The sequence below is a fragment of the Lytechinus variegatus genome, chromosome 3 (assembly GCF_018143015.1).
Source record: "Lytechinus variegatus isolate NC3 chromosome 3, Lvar_3.0, whole genome shotgun sequence".
Classification (NCBI taxonomy): Eukaryota; Metazoa; Echinodermata; class Echinoidea; order Temnopleuroida; family Toxopneustidae; genus Lytechinus; species Lytechinus variegatus.
The window spans coordinates 14,544,898-14,565,289 of NC_054742.1; the positions used below are offsets into that span (position 1 = coordinate 14,544,898).

Here is a 20,392-nt window from a genome sequence, read left to right on the forward strand (position 1 = left end):
TGAAGAAATTTTATTATGAGCTAACTGTGAACTTGATTATCAATTCATATCAATACAAATGAATGGAATGTGCTGTATCAATTATAAATAGCTTACCTCTGGTACCGGTGATAGGAATGGTTTGATATATACATCTGTACCATGAACTTTCAATTCATGATCACCAAACCCTCTTGTTACACCTATGGTTGCTAGTACTCTGGCTTTCTTTCCTTCACCATAAATGAGTGGAAACTTGATGTCTTCTTCTGTCACTTCCTTATATGCCCTGCCAGGAATACACACAAGATATCAACCAAACAAAAATGATATGCAATTCAACAATATAGTGGCAATTTTGACATTTTAAACATATTGATGAAAAAAGAAAGGAAGGACGTGCTAAATCATCATCATCATCAAGTACTACTACTATTACTACTACAGCAATAAAATCACAAGTGGGTAATTGGAGAAACAAAATAAACTGCACCCACAATTCTCACTTTTGAGTGGATATTAGTCCAGGATAGAAGAGGCATAACCTTGTTTTTTATATATACAATATTTTTTGATGGTTTCTTGTCAATTCAAGGGTGCTGATTACGAATCTGAATGATGCCACTCGTGTAACCTTGAGCATTTTCCGCAAATTGGCAAAATCCAATATGGCTGCCAAAATATGCAAATTACCCATGAAACTCATAAAATTGTCCGCCAGTTGGCTGTGAAATGCATGAAATTGTATGGCAGGAGTGAAATACAATCTTAAAAAATAATTTTTGACAAAAAAAATATTTTCCTGATATTCAAAATGGCCGCCATAGGCCATTGTATACACTATCATGTACAATACGAATAGGTAAAACTAATTTTCACAAAAATGAGCACTAAACTGCAAGAATCGCGATATATGAATGAAGTAATATATGCAAATTATCATTACTAATGAGATATATTATGTGGAAACATTGCTGTATTTTTATATCTAAAATAGCCGCCACTAGCCCAATACAATGGCAATGGGGGCCCAAAAATTCACAAGAGTGATCACTAAAATGCTTATTATGAAGATTAAACAGCTGGAATACTGACTATAAACATAATTATTAACGAAATATATTATTAATATGCCATGTATGTGGTGAATGATGTATTTTTATATTCAAAATGGCTGCCAAAGGCCCTAAAAGTATTATGCACAATGAGAAATGGGAGAAAAGAAATCACAAGAGTGAGCGCTAAAATGCATATATATTGTGATAAATTAATTGAATACTGTCTAAAAACGTATTTTCTAACGAAATATATCATTCATGTTTCAAGTTTGTGTTAAATACTGTATTTTGACTTTTAAAATGGCCGCCATCGACATTAACTGTATTATGTATAATGCAAAGTGGGAAACCAATATTCACAGGAGTGAGCACCATATTTGCACGTAATAGTGATCTATGAGTAAAATATCGTCTGAAAGCATAATTTCTATTAAGATCATTTATTCTGCCATTTAGGTGATAAATACGGTTATTTTAAAGTCAAAATGGCTGCTACAGTCCCTTACGGTATTATGAACAATATGAATGGGAACAAATCATTTCAACAGAATTTCGCTTTGCTTGGTCAAGTGGTGATGTATTAGTAAAATGATGTCTGAAAACATGATTTATAACAAAATATATCATATCTTATGTAATTTAGGTGATAAATACTGTATTTCAACATTCAAAATGGCTGTCATATGCCCTTTTTGTGAACATTATTTGTCTCCATCCAAATTGTATATTGTACGATAAGTGCCTATGGTGGCCATTTTCAATTTAAAAATGCAGCATTTATCATCTTAATCATACAACATTATGATATATCTCATTAGAAACCGTGGTTTTAGACAATAATTCACCCTTACATCACAATTCACAATTATATGCAATATTTCGAGTCAAGAAAAGCCAAATTCTGTCAAAATTATATGTCCCATGTTACAATGTACACAATACTTTTAGGACCTGTGGCAGCCATTTTGGATTTCAAAGTACAGCATTTATTACCTCCACCATGCCCACGACCAACATGTGATGTATTTAGTTAGAAATAATGTTTAAGACAATATCTTTACTCGTACATCACAGTTATCATGGTTATATGCATTTTATGATTCTCACTCTTGTGAATATTAGTTTCCCTGTTCGTATGTTACATTTAGTTAGGGAGGTTATTTTTAATGTAAAAATACAGTATTTATCACCTATTATGGAAGAAGAAATGCGATGACTAAAAAAAATGTTTTCAAATAACATTTTACTCATACAACAGGATAATATAGATGTCATAGTCAAGCAAATCCAAATTCTTACAAAATTGTATGTCCCAATTCACATTGTAGATAAAACTGTTAGGGTCTATAGGGGCCATTTTGAATTTCATAATACAGTATTTATCTCATGCATGACAAAAGAAATGATACGTCTTGCTATCAATCATGTTGTCAATTTTCTGTGGGGCCTATCCTGGACTAATATTACTTTCTTTCTTGCTTAGGATTTCTATTAAAGGGCATGTCTATTAAAGCTATTCATCAGCTCTACATAAGTTTAAGAGTGACAAGTGATCATTCCTTTTATAAGTGAAATAACCCTATTTTTATCCATTTTAAAATAGGAGTATATTTTTGACAAAATAGAATTAAACAAAAAGAATCTGAATCTAAACAGATCAGAATTTACCTTAGATAATACCAGCTATCGTGAATCTGATTAAGTTTTTTTTAAATGGTCACCAGTCATGTTTAAAGTCAGACAGAACTTTAAAAGCTTTAAGAAACACCCTGATTAATGATAAATAGGCCTACTTATATCATATTGAATTCACAGTTATTACCATAAAAATATACAAAATAAAATACAAACATAAAATATCAAAATATATTTAGCCATTACACAATAAATGTTTGTAATGTCGTAGTTATTTAAAGGAAAGTTTGATGCAAATAAAAACAGAATGCTTGTGATTTGAAGTCACACAGAGAAAAAACAAACAATAAATTGATTAACTGAAAAGTGATAGAATAGATAATGTCTTATACTTTTGTATATGTAAAAAAATAGTAGAAATTCAGACTTTTGGAAATAGACTTCATCAAGTTAGATGAAAATTCTACAATGTTAAATTTATATTCTTGGCAAATTGTGTAATTTAACTATCTTAGACCTATCACATTTCTAAGAGGAAATTTTTTCATTAGTCTGGTAATTTCATCAATTAATGCATATTTTAATGTTTATTTCATTTATCAATGATGCTATGTGCAATCTCTAATTTATGACAATGTTATTAATTTATTTTATACCAATGTAAAACATGCACGATTCAGTGTTTTACTTTTATCAATAACTAAAAAAAAAAGAAATTTGAGAGCTTTATTCATGAATCTAAGGGAGGATTTCCCTTAACAATCTCTCTCACACTGAAGCACAAAATGTAGAGTGCTCAAGTATCAATTGAGAGATTAAATGATCTTGACATGGGGTAAAGGGCATGAGGCTTGATGGATCAAACATAATTCATTCTTGACTCATAATACTAGACACAACAAGGTTACCCAATTAGCCAGCTAATAATAAGCACCCTCCAGGCAAGGTTATAATGAGCATGCCAGAGTACATCTCATTCATTACAGTAACACTGTCAAATATATATTCCAGTAATTAACAAATATACATCCAAACAAACATCACATATTTGATTGAAGAAATTATGAAATATCCCCATATAATTTTTGATACTTATTGTCAGTGAAAAATATCATCTTCACTTAGGTTTATTATCAATTTGTGAACGGTATTAAAAATAAGTACATTGTCATTCTGCTTTGCAGACAGGTAATGTATATCAAACTAATAATACAACATAAGCTAAGAATGGTACTTATACAATTCTCTGAAAATCAGATTTTGTGACAAATAATTATAAGCAATTGAGTTCAAGCCCAAATTTAATGATTTCAAAGACATCAGATTTTAATGGCCCTTATTAGTGACTAATCTACATGCACTATGCATGACTGACAAGAAAGTGTATAACCTATCAGTTATGTGACAAGGAAATATGATTTACAAGCTCTTCTCTGGAATGATGGAGAATCCTGAATTTTTTTTCAGTGCTGAGCTGAATAAAGTAATGGAGTAGGACTTGATTATACATTCTATTTCAGTTAATGATCGGTCAAGGACCAGAATATTCCAGAATTTTCAGTGCTGCTATCAAAAGAATTTAGTCCACACTGTAGGTGCACTTGAATTTGAATTAATAAACCAGATTCTCAAATGATACAGAATTTGTGGTATTGTTTCTTGTGCACAAAAGCACTGCAATGCAAGCAAACAATTTCATCGCTAATCAAATCTTGCAGGTTTTATCACTTGCTGTTATCATGATGATAATCCAGACTATTTCCTTGCTGCACCTACAATGTAAATGAGTGCAAGCGATTTTGGAAAACATTTGAAACAATTTTAATTGCTGAGTCCACAATATTCTGATTAATAGATTTTGAGGGTGAATTAATGAAAGCAGATTTAGACTAAGTTTGACAGCAAGTGATAATGGAATATGATACTCACCATCCAGTCATGTTTTGATCTCTATACATGAGTTTCTTGCCAAGGTCTTTCCTCTGGACCCGTTTTTGAAACTCCAGACAACAGAACTCTGAACCAAGAAGCTGTGGGTTGGTACTTGCTACCATCTGTAATCTCTGTCTTTCACTAAGAGGTGTGAAGTCTGTTGACATTGGTAGTACTTCATTTTCACGACAGATGATAGCTCTAGGTATGATCAGGAATTAATAATAAATAAACGGATAAAGGTTACAAAAGATTCAGAATTCTTAAAATAAATTCATTAATTTTCATATTGCATTAACAAATAGACATATGTACATGTTGCTACTAAATGTAGCTACAAGAAATTAGGTCTCTATCTGCATTCATAAAGTTGTACATTCATAAAATTTTCTAACCTTTTTTTATCATTTTGATAATATCACATTATGAATTCATATACTTGAGACTTCAGAGGGGTTAAATCCATAATAATTGGACTCTAATGTTACTTTATCATTCAGTGAATGTCATGTTTATATGCAATGATATTTGAAAAACTCCCATTTTATAAAAATAGTATGATTTTCAAATAGTAATACGTGTTGAAAAATTGAAATACAGTGTTAAATCAAACCTGTCTAAAGAGTTACATGTGAAATCTGAGACCAACTTTATAGTAGTGGCCATGCATGTTTGGTCTCTTTCAAAGAAATACTTTAAAAGATATGAAAAAAATTGCTATCTGCAGTTAACAGACAGTGAACAAACTTTAATGTTTCTTTGTGTAACCATAATAGAGAGATCTGAATAAATATGTGACTGATATCCTGTCAATGTTTACCTTGAGTCTCCTGCATTAGCTACATAGAGCTTCCCCAAGAGAAAGATAGCTACTAGAACAGTACAACCACCTGGTATGTGATAGTCTAACTTCTCTTTCCTTACTTGCTCATCCTGTAATAAACAACAGAAACTTAATTATTAAGTAAAATTACATTGTATCTTGTAGCACTAATCCTGTTAGCCAACGAGTACAGATATTTTGGAAGATGATGCTAGAGACATACATGTATGACTATGATTTGTGCTATATTATCAACACACGCTACTTAAAGAACATGCTTGGAATATTTTCAATAATGAAGTTCAATTGAAAACAAACCACATGATTGTATAGACGTATGTAGGCCTACACGTAAAAACAAGTGGGGTCAGTTGAGCATAGGGGTAAGTTGAGCCATCACCCCCAGGATTATAATGAATGAGTCATATTGATGACCCATTGCATAACCCCTAGTAACCCCACCACATTGTTTTCAACGTTGAAACAAAAAATGATTTTTTAGAGGGAAAACACAAATTCCAGTCAAAAAAGTATTTAAAAAAAAGTGACATTTTTTTGAAAATGTTTAGCCACATGCATCATTACATATAACAAGGCATAAGAACAATATTGTTAGTCCAGGTATGAATCTTCATTCTTGTCAGTCTTATACATGATAGATGTGAAAGGAAATGTGTTGATCAATGTGAAAATATCACATCAAGTTCTGACTAAAATATTATGTTCACTGACCAAAAATTACCTTTGACCATGATCATGTGACCTAAGACATGTGCAAAACAACCATTCATACTTGATTGCCCTTACATGTACCTCGATGTTTTATGAGCTAGATCCATAAACTTTTTAAGTTATGATGCCAATTCAACATTAACTCCCAACACGGCCAGAGTTCAGTGGCCTTTAAATGACCTTTGATCTTCGCCATGTTCCTGAAACGCGCACAGGGTATTCAGGGATAATTGATTGCTCTTACGTCCAAGTTTCATAAACTAGATTCATAAAATTTCAATTTTCAAAATTTCAAAATTTTTATGATGATACTTCCTCAAATAGCCCCAACATGGCTAAAGTCCGTTGACCATAAAATACCTTTGACCTTAATCATGTGATCTGTAACTCAGGCAGGATCTTCAGTGAAACACTATTACCCTTATGTCTAAGTTTTATGAACTAGGTCCATATACTTTTTAAGTTATGACATTTCACAAACTTAGCCTTAGTTAAGATTTCGATATGAGTCCCCCGACGAGGTCTAAGATCATTGACCCTACATGTAAATGACATTTGACCTTGGTCATGTGACCTGGAACTAAGGCAGAATGGTCAGTAATACTTGATTACCCTTATGTCCCAAGTTTCATGAACTAGGTCTATATACTTTCTAAGTTATGATGACATTTCAAAAACTTAACTTGGTTTAAGATTGCAATGTTGATAGCGCTGCCATCGCCGCTGCCGCCATCGGAAAAGCGGTGCCTACGGGTGAGACAATAATTGTTTCCCATGAATAGAAATTAAAGGCAAGGGGTGGTATTCTGAGATTCATTTTATCTCAGATAAAATAAAATATTTTATCTCCGTTAAAATCAGTGAGATAAAATACCCTTAAAATCTCTCCGAATTGGTATTCTGAAAACAATTTTTTCTTCATTTTATCTCTGTAAGACACACCTACTTTTTAATCAATATCCAATTAGAAACGTGCTTTTATAGCTCTCTCGTGTCACTCAACCAATTGAAATCCATTCCGCCAGGAGGTGTGTCAAAGAAGACAAATTGCGTCAATTTATTGACTTGAAATATGCTTGCACTATACGCTTGCGCGTCTTTACAGAGATTTCTTTTTAACAAAAAGGACAATACTCTCATCTTTTTTCGAAGTCTCCATCGCTTCTTTTCAAGCATCATTTCAAAGACAACATTAGTCAAAATATATCCTATGGAATACTTTCTGATTGTATAGGAATAACGTTAAGGTGTTATTCTCAATAAATGTATATTTTTCTTCGTTTTCATGTCAAAATTTGGGGTTAATTCACCTAGAAATATTGGTGAAATCAACGTCGCGGAGATAAAATAGCCCCTACCCTCTTTTAAATTCATTTCATTTTTTTTCCTCAAAGTAACAAGAGCGCAAGCACATCATCCGCGTTGCAATACCAAGATACGCGATGCTTATGTCTACGCAAGCACTGTTCTGTTGTGTTTCATCTATTGTTACGCAAGATAAAATTTATACGAAAGATAAAATTGAAAGTTTTATCTTATAAATAAAATGTCATCTCAGAATACCAATTTCATTTTAAGAGATAAAATAAAATATTTTAAAGATGAAATGACCTCAGAATACCGCCCCTGGTACTTATTTCTACAAGATTATGAGTCATATAAGTTCTAACATGAAAAAAAATTGCTAAACTTACCCCCACCTTCCCTTATAAACCCCCTCTATATTTTGAGAATCCCTCATTGAAGACAGTACAGCTACATTGTATTATCTAGATTAAAGGTAAATGCTAGTTTAAGTAACGATATCAAAATGAGTTCGTACAGAATCCAATGGAATAACCACCAAAGTGTCTGTTTGTATAAATAAAATGTAGGCCTATGTGCCAAAGGATTCTGGAAGAAATTGTGTTTTTGCTGAGAAATCAGCAAATAAGCACAGGATTCGGGTAAAGCGTCGGGCCCGACGTTCAAAGCAATAATTTACACTGTCCCATGTGTGCTTATCTGTGTTGGGGATCTTCAGTCTGAACATTTCTTCAGCGTAGATTTCAATATTTCACAAAGTTTAGTTTATGTAACTGTACCAGATCTAGATCCTCAATGATAGGCCTATACTGACAATTACATGTAAGCCTTGTTTTACAGACTTTCTCTTTAAATGTCATATTTACATGTATGTCCATTCTATCATAGAGCTATTATCTGTTAGCTCCATGATTCTATTTCAAAACTGGCTCTTTGCACTCCCTCTATTTCAAAATCCTGGATGAAGTCCACCACTTTATTTACTTGTGTTTAATCATAGAGCTATTTATAAGCCTTCATTTCATCTGATAATAAATTCTTAAGTTGAAAAGGAGTTATCTCAAGATAACTGTAACTTAATTTAGGATGTCAAAATACCTCTTAAACTGATGTACATGTAGGCAACGTAGAGCATTGGATGAAGAATAGCATGCAGTGTAGCAGTACATGCATTATGCATAGTAACATGACCCAAACCAAACAAACCACTATTCCCTAGATACTCAATACCCAATCTTCTGTGGTTACTACACTTTCTTGCATTGTATGTATTGAAGCGAAAGACATGACAGTACTTACATGTAGGCTTATAAATCTAACTCAACAGTAAAAAAATCACAGCACATTCACACACAGTCACTTCAAACTGCTAGAAACCTCTGTTTTACAACCTACATGGATGCTTTTTAAAGTTTATATTTCATACTGCATTTCTTAGTCAAAATATATTTTATATCAGTATTAAGTTCAGATGGATAATATGTTTATTTTGTTTAAGGGGATGGTCCGGGCGGAAAATTTATATCTTCATACATAGAGTAGAATTCACTGTGCAAAATGCCGAAAATTTCATCAAAATCGGATAACAAATAATAAAGTTATTGAAGTTTAAAGTTTAGCAATATTTTGTGAAAACAGTCATCATGAATATTCATTAGGTGGGCTGATGATGTCACATCTCCACTTTCCGTTTTCGTACGTTACTAACATAAAATGATAATTTTTTCATTATTTCATACTTGTGTAAATGATATGTCTCCCTTATAATGAAATAAGTTGCAGCAATAAATATCTAATGCACTACATCAGTTGTCAATCCAATTTTTCTAGTTCTTGGAGGAAAATTTTTTAATAAACTTAATTTCATATAATAAAATACAAAAGAACAAGTGGAGATGTGACATCATCAGCCCACCTAATGAATATTCATGACAACTGTTTTCACAAAATATTGCTAAACTTTGAAATTCCATATCTTTGTTATTTGTTATCCGATTTTGATGAAATTTTCAACATTTTGCTGAGTGAATTCTACTCTATTTATTAAGCTATACTTTCAGCCCAGACCATCCCTTTAACATTAAATAACAATTATTTCAATCAAATCAAATCTCAAATCAATTGATATGTTCACAATGATACAAGGGAAAAAAATTAATGGCGTAACTTAACAGCTTTTAGAGCCCATAAAACATCCGAACTACACATAGGAAAACAGCCGATGATAGATACAAATATTTCTAAATGACATGGGGTTCGCACTTTACAGAACCAGAAAGATAAGAGATCAAAATGCAAAGATTATGATTTAAAGCGATCATAATTACCAACTTTGAACTTGAAGAGTTCACAATATTCCTAAAATCCAATTATTTGTAAATTGTGATAATTGATTTTCAAATAATGCATTTCTTTTCCCAGAGACAGGTGCACCATCTTTCTTACAACTGGGTTGACTCATGAGATAGCATCATAAATTCTGCTCCATATTTTATATAAAATAACAAAACTCTCTTTATAGTACCATACACAGGTTTAATCTCTATTAAACTAGATAGTCTAATATTCCCTCTATCCTCCACACACAAACATACAATCTTATCAATTAAAAAAAAGTAAAAGTTGATCACATCAGCATACTGTAATACTGTATAACATACAAGTATTTGCAAAAAGTGAATGCTTGTCCTGCGCTACTAGTACTTTGTTCCATACTTCCATTACATATTATAGCAGCATAATTCTTCATGTGCAATTAATCTAATATACTCTTCCCTGATTAGTCCACAGACATTTATTCAAAAGTAAACATCATGAACTGCAATGAAAGGTTAGAAAATAAGTGAAATTATTATTTTTCAAGTGATGTTGAGTGAGAATATTAAAATTGATTCTGAAGTTATTCAGATTTCATGAACACAAATGCTACATTATGTTTTCATTGAAGGCTTAAAAAAGAAATTGTTCTTTGAAAGAGCACACAAGTTCAATGACAGAACACACTCCAAAAATACAAGCAAGATCATTCATCCCTCATTAGTTGTTTACTCACCATTTCAACAAAAGCAGACTCCAAGGCTCCAACCACTAAGCTTTCTACAGACATTTCCTTCTCTGTAAATGGCCATTTATTGGGTCTCTGATCACCTGACCTTGTAAACTGTCTCTGTTCTATTGAGCTATTAGCAAGAAGATCATATACTGACTCTAGTTTAGCTAAGATACGTGTATGAAGAACACGAGATGCCATTACTGATACTCCTGATCCAGCATGACCATCAAAGATTGCAAAATATGTCAGCGGAATCTGATCAGAATCCTGAGCGAGAAGAAAAGAGACAAAGTGACAAACTAGGTTCATTATTCGTTCATGAGCAGGAAACTATATCTTTATCAAAATATTATAAAAGAACAATAAATATAATGATGAATAATATTGAGTATAAAGTACATTAAGGTAGGCCTACATGTAGTATGCTATTGATGTACCATCCAATTTTATGTGAATTCTTCCCAGACATGAGTGCATAAATAGGTTGAATTGCATTTCATATGCCAGTATCTAAACCTCTGGTCTCATTCCTCATGGAATATGTAATGCATGATAACCACAAATTATATAACTTTGATAATGATGCACCTCATACAAATAACAAGTTACCCACAAATATTTCTTTCATTATTTACTTGGTTAATGCATATAGGCCATGTTGTTAAAGGGCGTGTTCATGCTTCCACTTTTCAGGCCAAAATCAGCGTTTTTATACGGGGTAATAGTACAAAACACGGTTGCGTCCACGCTTACTTTCATTTAAACAATGTTTCAGAATGCCAATCGTAAACTTACAACAAGGCATAAGCGATGTTGTGTCTCGCCCATTTGTGAAAGTAACCAGGAAATATCAGGATTTGCGAGGGCACGCAACAGAATTGTATCACAAGTTCACTGTAAAAGAATTGGGATCGAATAACGTTAGTCATCTTGCATGTAAACTTTAACGTTGACCTGAAAATAACCTCTGACCTTATCATGTGACCTCACTACAGCATAACATGCAGGTTCCCTAAGTGCATCTACCATCTAAGCTTGGTTGAAATTGACTTACGGTTGAGGAGTTACATGTACATGCATAAGAGAGTCTTGTTGGTAAACTTTAACGTTGACCTGAAAATGCCTTTTGACCTACCAAGTGACCTCCAACTGCAGCATAACATGCAGGTCCACTTAGTACATCCACCATCCATGTTTGGTGGAAAATGAGTCTTGCACGTAAACTTGAACATTGACCTGAAAATGACCTTTGACCTTACCATGTGACCTCCAACTGCAGCATTACATGCAGGTCCCCTCAGTACATCTACCAACCAAGTTTGGCTGAAAATTAACTAAAGGTTGCGGAGTTATGTGTCATAATGTTTAAGATGGACGGACGACATTTGGATTCCTAAGTCTTGCCTTCACCTCTGGTGGGCGAAACATAAAAGGTACGTTTCTAAATGTTGTTTGACCAGAATCAGGGTTTCTGGGTATTAAAAACAGAACCACAATCATAAAAGTATCTAAATGACGTCATTTGGTACATGTTTCCGGTGAGATGAAAATCCGCAGGCAAATATAGCCACACGGTTCTCCACGGAATTACTCTTATCTCTCTGGTTCTCATAATGACCAATGTACATTTGCATGTGTAATTATGAAGTTAATTACTATCACTATTACTACTTGCCATCAAGATTAATGTTGAGGGATATGCAAAAAAATGGAACATGGAACATGATGAGGCCCAGTAGCAGTAGCCCAAGTAGCATTAACAAATTATACATGTAGATGTCTCATTATTTTCTTATTTACAGTATACTTTAATATTCATTATTTTGTCTTACTACTAGCCTCACCATGGAGGATAATCTATGTCTATGTTAAGTAGAAGTATAAATGATATTAGTCAACCATAAAAAAAATTTAAAAAAGGCGCGCCCAATTTGACCTAACTTTCTGCACATCACGATTTAAGTAAGCATAAACAACACTGAAAGAACCACGTTTGCGATCGGCGTTCTGAAACATTTGAAAACGCTGATTCTGTCTCTGCAATGGAAGCATAAACACACAGACAGACTACTGTGTATATTTCCAAACACTGAGAAAATAAAATGATATAAGAAAAGGCATATAAGAAATGTCCCCATACCCCCCCCCCCCAAAAAAAAGTAAAGAAATGGAACAAAGAGAAAAAAGAGTGGTCTCTTGGCTGTGCATTACCTATATTATGCAATTGGGAAAAAAATATGTCACCTGTGGGCATCTTGCCCTCCCCACCTCCCCCACGAAAAAGAAAAAATATCCTGGTGCTGCACCTATACTAAGTTTTCTGTACAGGTATGTTTATAGCAATGATGACACAAGAGTTACTTGCACTATACATGTAGATTATTAGGACAAGAATAGTTTGTTGACCCAATGACTAAGAAGGTGTGAAGTGTTTGGAACTGTGATTCATATCATTCAATATAATCTAAATGAGATTTCATGTCTACATACAACTACAATGAAAAAAAATATTTGATGTAGAAACACATACTGTACATATTACTTGCAGCAAAGGCAATAACACAATACTTCAATTTTTTTCACTGTGTTGTTCATGTAATGCATGTAAGTCAAAACAGCCTTATAAAATTTTGAAGAAATATTGATCGAGCCCAGTTTCCTATAAAATCGATTCACAATTCTATTTTTTTTCACAGTATCGAAAAGATACTTACATGTAGATGTGCAACTCCTGTCATTTTATTCATACAACCAGGTGTTAAAATGAAGAAATGTAAATAGACACTAAATAAGTAATGTAAAAAAAACCTACTACCATTTCAAAAAGCGGTTAATTTTTCTTCAAATATTCACTCAATCATGAAACATTCCATCTGTAACCATACAGTACATGTATATTTGAAAATAACAATACCACCACTACCACTACTAGTAGTACAAGTAATAGTACTACTACTACTATAGACCAAAAGCTTCGGTTTCTGTTTTGTTGTTCAGCTGAACTCCGTTGGCTTCACTCACCAAATACAGAGACCGAAGTTCTAGCGCGATCTGTACAGGGGACTCAATGGCCATATGTTTATGTACTTAAGATTGGATAAAACGGGGAAGTGAATTTGCGCGACAGCCAAGGTAAGTCACTGTTTTTGTTCCTTTTAACTTCATTTTTCTCCGTTTTTTGGCAATTAATGCCAAGAGGGAATATAAAGTTGCATTTTGGTCGCGTTAATTTTCAAAATTTTTATTCATTAAAGACAAAAATTGAAGAGCCCCGACGGGGGATTTTGCATTGCAAGTCCCCTAATGGTGGCTGCACGATAGCGAGCCGTCTGTGTACGAGAAGTAAAAAAAAAATGTTAAAAAACTCCTCGAAACAGACGGCTGCCAGCTGTCTACTACTACTAATACTAATTCTACCACTACCACTACTTTTACTACTAGTAGTGGTACTATTACTACCACTTTTTTTCTGACATTGATAACATCAATAATAACAAAACAACAATTATTATCCAAATCGTTCATAAAGCATTACAATGACCTCATGAATTATGACACGATGACAGCATACTTGTATACTAAACCTACATCATGTCAAATTTATTATTAATATTGTACAATGGCCATTAGTGCAAATTGCCTACCTTGATTAAAAGACCATTACCAGGGCTTGTATCAAGTGTTTTCTCTAGACTGTGTTTATTATTGATAAACATATGTCTGGCAGCTGCTTGGTCTTCATTTAGTTTACTCTTCCCAGCATTCACAACTCTGAAAGACAAGAACATTTCACTTAGCACAACATGAAATTGATGTAAAGTGTCTACAACAATTATTTGTATACTACATACGGCAATGCAAAATGAGAAGATGAACTATGTTGAAACCCCAATATTCCTAACTTAGTCAACATGAAATAAAATGAATTATGATCATATGAAAGAAAGGACAGCCTTTGTTTTGAATCTAGTCGCAAATTGTGATCGGTCACACATGAATGATTATGAATAATAATGTGCAATAATGCATATTTCCAGATATTACTGTGATCATTGAAGCATACATGTAGCAATTACTGTTTCAATGACCATGACTTACTTCCCATTTTTCTGAGAGATGAGAAAATACGCTTTCATTTAATATGCAATATAGTGAGGATTTCAACCAGTAATGCAAATTTTTACAAATAATTTTGGACGAACCATATTGTTGCCTCATTGACTTTTGTAAAAGTGGTGCAATGAGTCTCTTGCATGTGTAAATCATACAATTTGAAAAGCTACTCACATGTATTCAGAACCAAAAATATTTTCATTTATTGTAGGCCTATGTAAAGTGCTGTGCACAGGTGTGTTAAGAGCTGCATCCCATGCATCAGTGACATGGCATAGCTGCTATGTGATGATTTCAATTATCTTCTTAATTTCACTAAAAAACATGATCTACAGATCAGACAGATGTCTGTTATTAGGAAGTCTTACATTTATATAAGTGGAGCGCCTCTGGCAGTCTCACCTGCATTAGTGCTGACTTTGAAAACTAATAAAAAGTAATCATTCACAAAAACATGATTCATATAATATAATACTATGTTCATTGACCCTAAATGACATTTGACCTTGATCATGTGACCTAAGACTTGTCTGTGATACTTGATATTACCCTCATGTCCACACACTATATTAATACACTTTCGCACAGGATGTTCTACAATACCTGATTACTCTTAAGATTTAGAGTAAGATTAAGATTACTGTCCAAGATTTACGTATGAACTAGATTCATACACTTTTATAGTTACATGTATGATGGTAATTCAACAAATACTCCCAAAAATGGCCAAAGTTCATTGACCTTAAATGACCTTTGACCTTGGTCATGTGACCTTAAACTTGGGCAGAATATTCAGTAATACTTCATTATCGTAATGCACAAGTTTCATGAACTAGGTCCATATACTTTTATAAGTTATGATGGCATTCCAAAACTTAACCTTTGGTTAAGATTTTGATATTGATTCCTCCAACATGGTCTAAGTCCATTGCCCCTAAATGACCTTTGACCTCAGTCATGTGACCTGTTCAGTAATACTTGACTAACCTTATGTCCAAGTTTCATGAACTAGTCTATATACTTTATGCTGTCATTTAAAAAACTTAACCTTCAGTTAAGATTTGATGTTGACACCGTCGCCGCAGCCGTCGGAAAGTGGCGCTTGAACATGTAGTCTTGTTCTGCTATGCAGGCGAGACAAAATTGGTATATCGTTGACTTCATTAAAATAGATATCAGTTTCTTGTCAACTTTATAGCCCTTTGCTTTTTTTCATGAATCTTTATAGCAAAGCAACACTCATCTATGTAGTGCATATTGCATATAAACCCGTCACATACTGTTCAATTCAAGACTAGAAAAGTATAGAATTAAATTTTGATTGAAAGATACATGTATGATGTATGTCCTTTGTCTTCAATCCTATTTATTATGGATAATAATCGGCATTACAATACAACATGGGTAAAAAAAAGGTAGCTTATTATTTATTCATTGAATTATCCAATTTAGTAAATGAACTGAGAAGTAGAGTTAAAGGAAAATGAAACCTTTGAAACAAGATAGCTTATTTCAAAATTGAAAAATCAAAGAAACAGATCAACGAAAGTTAGAGAAAAATCGGACAAATAATGAGAAAGTTATGAGCAGTGCCTTTTGCGATCACTAATGCTATGGAGATCCTCAAATTGGCAATTAGACAAAGATGTGTGATGTCACTGATGAACAACTCTCCCCATTACTTTAGTACATATTTCACTTAAATTGCCTCTTTTATCACATCTATCAGTAGATCATGTGTTCTTTCTATAGGAGGGCATGTAATACAGATTTTTAAAGAATACATCATGGATAAAGAGTTTGTATCACCACAAGATAAAGCAGAAAGAGACATTTTGAGGGTATTTTATAGTCCATCAAAGGGAAAGTTGTTCACATGTGACATCACACATCCTTGTCGTATTGCCAATGGGAGGATCTCCACAGCATTAGTGATTGCAATATTCAAATGCTCATAACTTTCTTGTTATTTGTCCGATTTTTCTCAAACTTTCTTTGATCTTGTTCTTTGATTTTCCTGTTTCGACAAAACCCTACTTATTTCAAAGGTTTCATTCTCCTTTAAGACTATCCTCAACATTCATGAAATTGAATGTTCAAATATTAAAAAAGTAAGAAAATCTTCTTTGAACTTTTTTTGAACAGTTACATGGTACTCTTCAAATGTTATGTTATATAGCACATTGTATACAACATGATGGGTCAGATAATAATAATCACAAATATACAAGCATTTGTTCATTTACATGTACACATCAGGAAACCTCTCCATCCATTTTTTTTTATACTAGTATGTGTAGTCAGGTTCAGCAAATAAGATTTGTTATCTATTCAAATCAAAGAGAGCATGGATGAAGCTCAAGAGTTTTTGTATTTTCTAACATGTTTTCTTTTACACAATTTATTTTTTCTTTATATGAAAAGAATAATATGGAAATACAGAACTTTCAAGATGAGATCATGGATTTAAACAAATGCTTTGATTAATTTCCCTTTTATTAGAATAATTTGTATGTTTGACTAAAGATATAAATGATAAACATATCAAGCTAATTTTCTTAAACCTTCATCTTTTTAATGAAAGTATGGGCCCCGCAAGTTGCCATCCCAAAATCTAAAGAAAGGAAATTGATGAAGCTGTTATTGGACTACATACTTTTTTCAACATAATCTAAACATAGATTGAGATGTAATCTGATGAGCGCTGAAAGAAAGCTTATATCTCCAAGTTCAATGAACCATATTGTTTCAAATTTAAGACATATTTGTATGAAATTAATGCTCGCTTTACGATTATAAGTATACAATATGATTTTATGATTATCACATCATGCTCATTTAGAGCACAATGATGAAAATACTCTTTCAAATTTTCATGCGAGCTTGCACTTAATGACCTTTAAAATGACCACATCCTTAATAACTAACAATCTAAATTCACTTGGTATATTTCTCGAATTAAGCAAAGCCTTTGATGTTATCAACCACAGTATTTTACTTAGTAAACTCGCTCCTTTTGGTAAATCTGGCATTGCCCTTGTATGATTTAAGGATTAATTATCTGACTGTTTTCACTACGTTGTTTATGATATTGTTTCTCAACATGAAAGGGTCCAGTGTGGAGTCTAATGTTTCTCAATCCTTTCATAAATTTTTATCATTTTTGCTGACGGTACAAATTTAGTTGCTTTCAATTGTAAGTTTTACTTGTTAATAATAGAAATGAAGTGTTAACTAAGATTATTAACTGGTTCCATGCTAATGACATAATAATCAATTATGATTTACACGTGACATGAGAAGTTCCCATAACTGATGATATTTTAAGGAAAATTGATGATGTAGATTTGGAGATTTTGTGCTAACAAGAAAAGGACAGAAAAATAAAAATAATAAACAAAAAATAAAAAAGAAAATTTGTACTAAACTAATGCCATGGTCACATTTGTTCTACGGCGGCCGTACGGCTAGTCGAAAGCAGCCGTTTTATCAATTTTGATTCAAACCACCTATATGTAGTTGGACAAAAAAATTTAAACGGCTGTTTTCGACTCGCCGTAGAACAAATGTGACCATGGCATAATAGTTGATTTGTTGACTGACAGATCACCTCATGAAGGGAACAGCAGCTTTATGATGTCTTTGGCAGAATTTGTGATTTTGTATATATATGAAAAGCATATTATAAGAAAATACACACATAAATTTCACACACAAGTGAACAATGAATTAGAGGTAGGCCTACATGCACATGAACTGTCATCTGGTGAGTACAGGGGCTACATGGTTTATGTAGAGGACATGTAGGCCCTACATGTACATGTATGTGGTAAGAGGGTTTTGTACAAGAATTTTTAAATTTATACCACCACCATAATTATACCAAATGGGTTTAAGGATTAACTTCAAATGGAAATTGTCATCAAATGATTTAAGCAAACTTAAATGCCATAAAATTTTCAATGTTGAAAAAAAATCAACCTTTTGTATCTTTCATACTATTGTATTTGGCAAACATGTTGCATGTCTGGACAGGTTATATGCCAGACAATACAATAATTTATTAACTTAGGAGTTTGATAGGGAATTTCCACATTTTTAAGAACTTTCATATAGACATAATGCATTTGTCCCCAGTCATATATGCTTTTTGATGCATACACAGGTTTGTTCTGTCAACTCTATATACATGTAGATACAAAAGAGTGTGTATTATTTGTCTTATCCCCTTCGTCTCCCCCTCTCCCAAATTAACGCACATTGACATACTTACTCTGCATAACCACTGTACCATGGTAGTTTAGATAGATCTCTAGGAACCATTATAGGTCGAATGATAATGTCTGTTGCTATGGCAACCTCTTCACTACTGAGCTGGAGGAATTCTGCTCTAGAATATTCATATTTTTCTTCCTTCTCTGGGTCTCCTTCTGTAGTCTTCTCTCTATTAATGCCAGAGTGTTGTATAGTGGCTACATTAGCCATGACATTACTCACGGCCTGTCTAAAACGATGCATCCTCCGTCAAAGCGCTTCCTTTCATAGATTGGCTGCAGAAAAATATTGATAGAAACCCAAAGTTAGCTACATGTAATTCAAGTATAACATTGTCTCACTTTGCCATTGCAAGATCCGGTGAAGCTATTTCAAAAGCTTGATCGGAGAACAGAGATGAAATATATTTTAAAACAATTCCCAAAACCTACAACATTCAATTTACCCTTGCACATAAGTGCAGAATGAGCATTTCTTGACTAAATATGATCTCCATAAAACTTTAAAGGTAGAAACAAGGAGACAAAAATTTGACATACAGTGTACTGTTTGCAATAATTTAAAAAATATAAACGAAAAGTCCATGGAAAAGTAGTAAATAAAAAATATATCAAGTGATGAGACCTGCAATAGTGCAATTGACCTTAATTTTAAAGACTTTCACATGAAATCACTGTTTCGCTGCAACAAGTTTTCAATGATGTTGCTATATTAAGTGCAATATAGTGATAAACAAACATGTGCTGGAAGCGCTGCTCAGTGCTGTATGAAATTTTAAAGATTTGCATTATTTTGGTGTAACAGTTCTATGCACTTCTTCATGAATATTTAATAAGCAATCTGATGTCATACCCCCACTTGTTCTTTTGTATTTATTTTATTCACATTTTTTGCTCTATAAATTAAACAAGTAGAATGCCTCTGGCAGTCTTGCCTGCAATACGTGATTCAGTATAGCAGCAGTGCTGACTTTCAAAAAAAATGTTGAATTATTTAAAAAAAACTTCATTCAAAATGATAGCAAAACACTACATGTACCATAAATGATCTTTTCTTGAATAGACCTTTATCATGTGACCTTAGACTTCGTGCAAAACAATAAGGGATACTTGATTACCTTTAATCCTTGTTTCATGAACTAGATACATAAACTTTCAATGTTATGATGGCAATTCAACTATACTCCCAACATGCCAATGTTCATTGACCTTTGATCTTGGTCATGTGACCTGAAACTCACCAAGAATGTTCAAATACTTGATTACTCTTATGTCTAAAGTTTTATGAACTAGATCCACAAACTTTCAAGGTTATGATAACAAGTGCAACATGGCCAAAGTTTGTTGACCCTATATGAACTTTGTTCTTGGTCATGTAACTTGAAACCTACACAGGATATTTAGTGATACTTGATTGTTCTTATGACAAAGTTTTATGAACTTCATGTAAATCCAAATGATACTTGATTACTCGTATGTCTAGATCCAT

The 20,392-nt window shown here is 33.0% G+C and overlaps 1 protein-coding gene across 1 annotated transcript in view; it reads right to left on the reverse strand.

Moving 5' to 3' along the window:
* The window catches only part of LOC121410290 (protein phosphatase 1H-like), a 37,169-nt gene that overhangs the window by 8,410 nt on the left and 8,367 nt on the right, over positions 1-20,392 (reverse strand). Inside the window, exons 2-7 of the mRNA XM_041602282.1 lie at positions 18,903-19,179; positions 14,161-14,287; positions 10,517-10,783; positions 5,425-5,537; positions 4,602-4,805; positions 97-268 (exon numbers count right to left, since the gene is read on the reverse strand). Of these exons, the coding sequence (XP_041458216.1) occupies positions 97-268; positions 4,602-4,805; positions 5,425-5,537; positions 10,517-10,783; positions 14,161-14,287; positions 18,903-19,147 (1,128 nt within the window). The 5' untranslated portion in view covers positions 19,148-19,179. The remainder of the gene's footprint in view (positions 1-96; positions 269-4,601; positions 4,806-5,424; positions 5,538-10,516; positions 10,784-14,160; positions 14,288-18,902; positions 19,180-20,392) is intronic.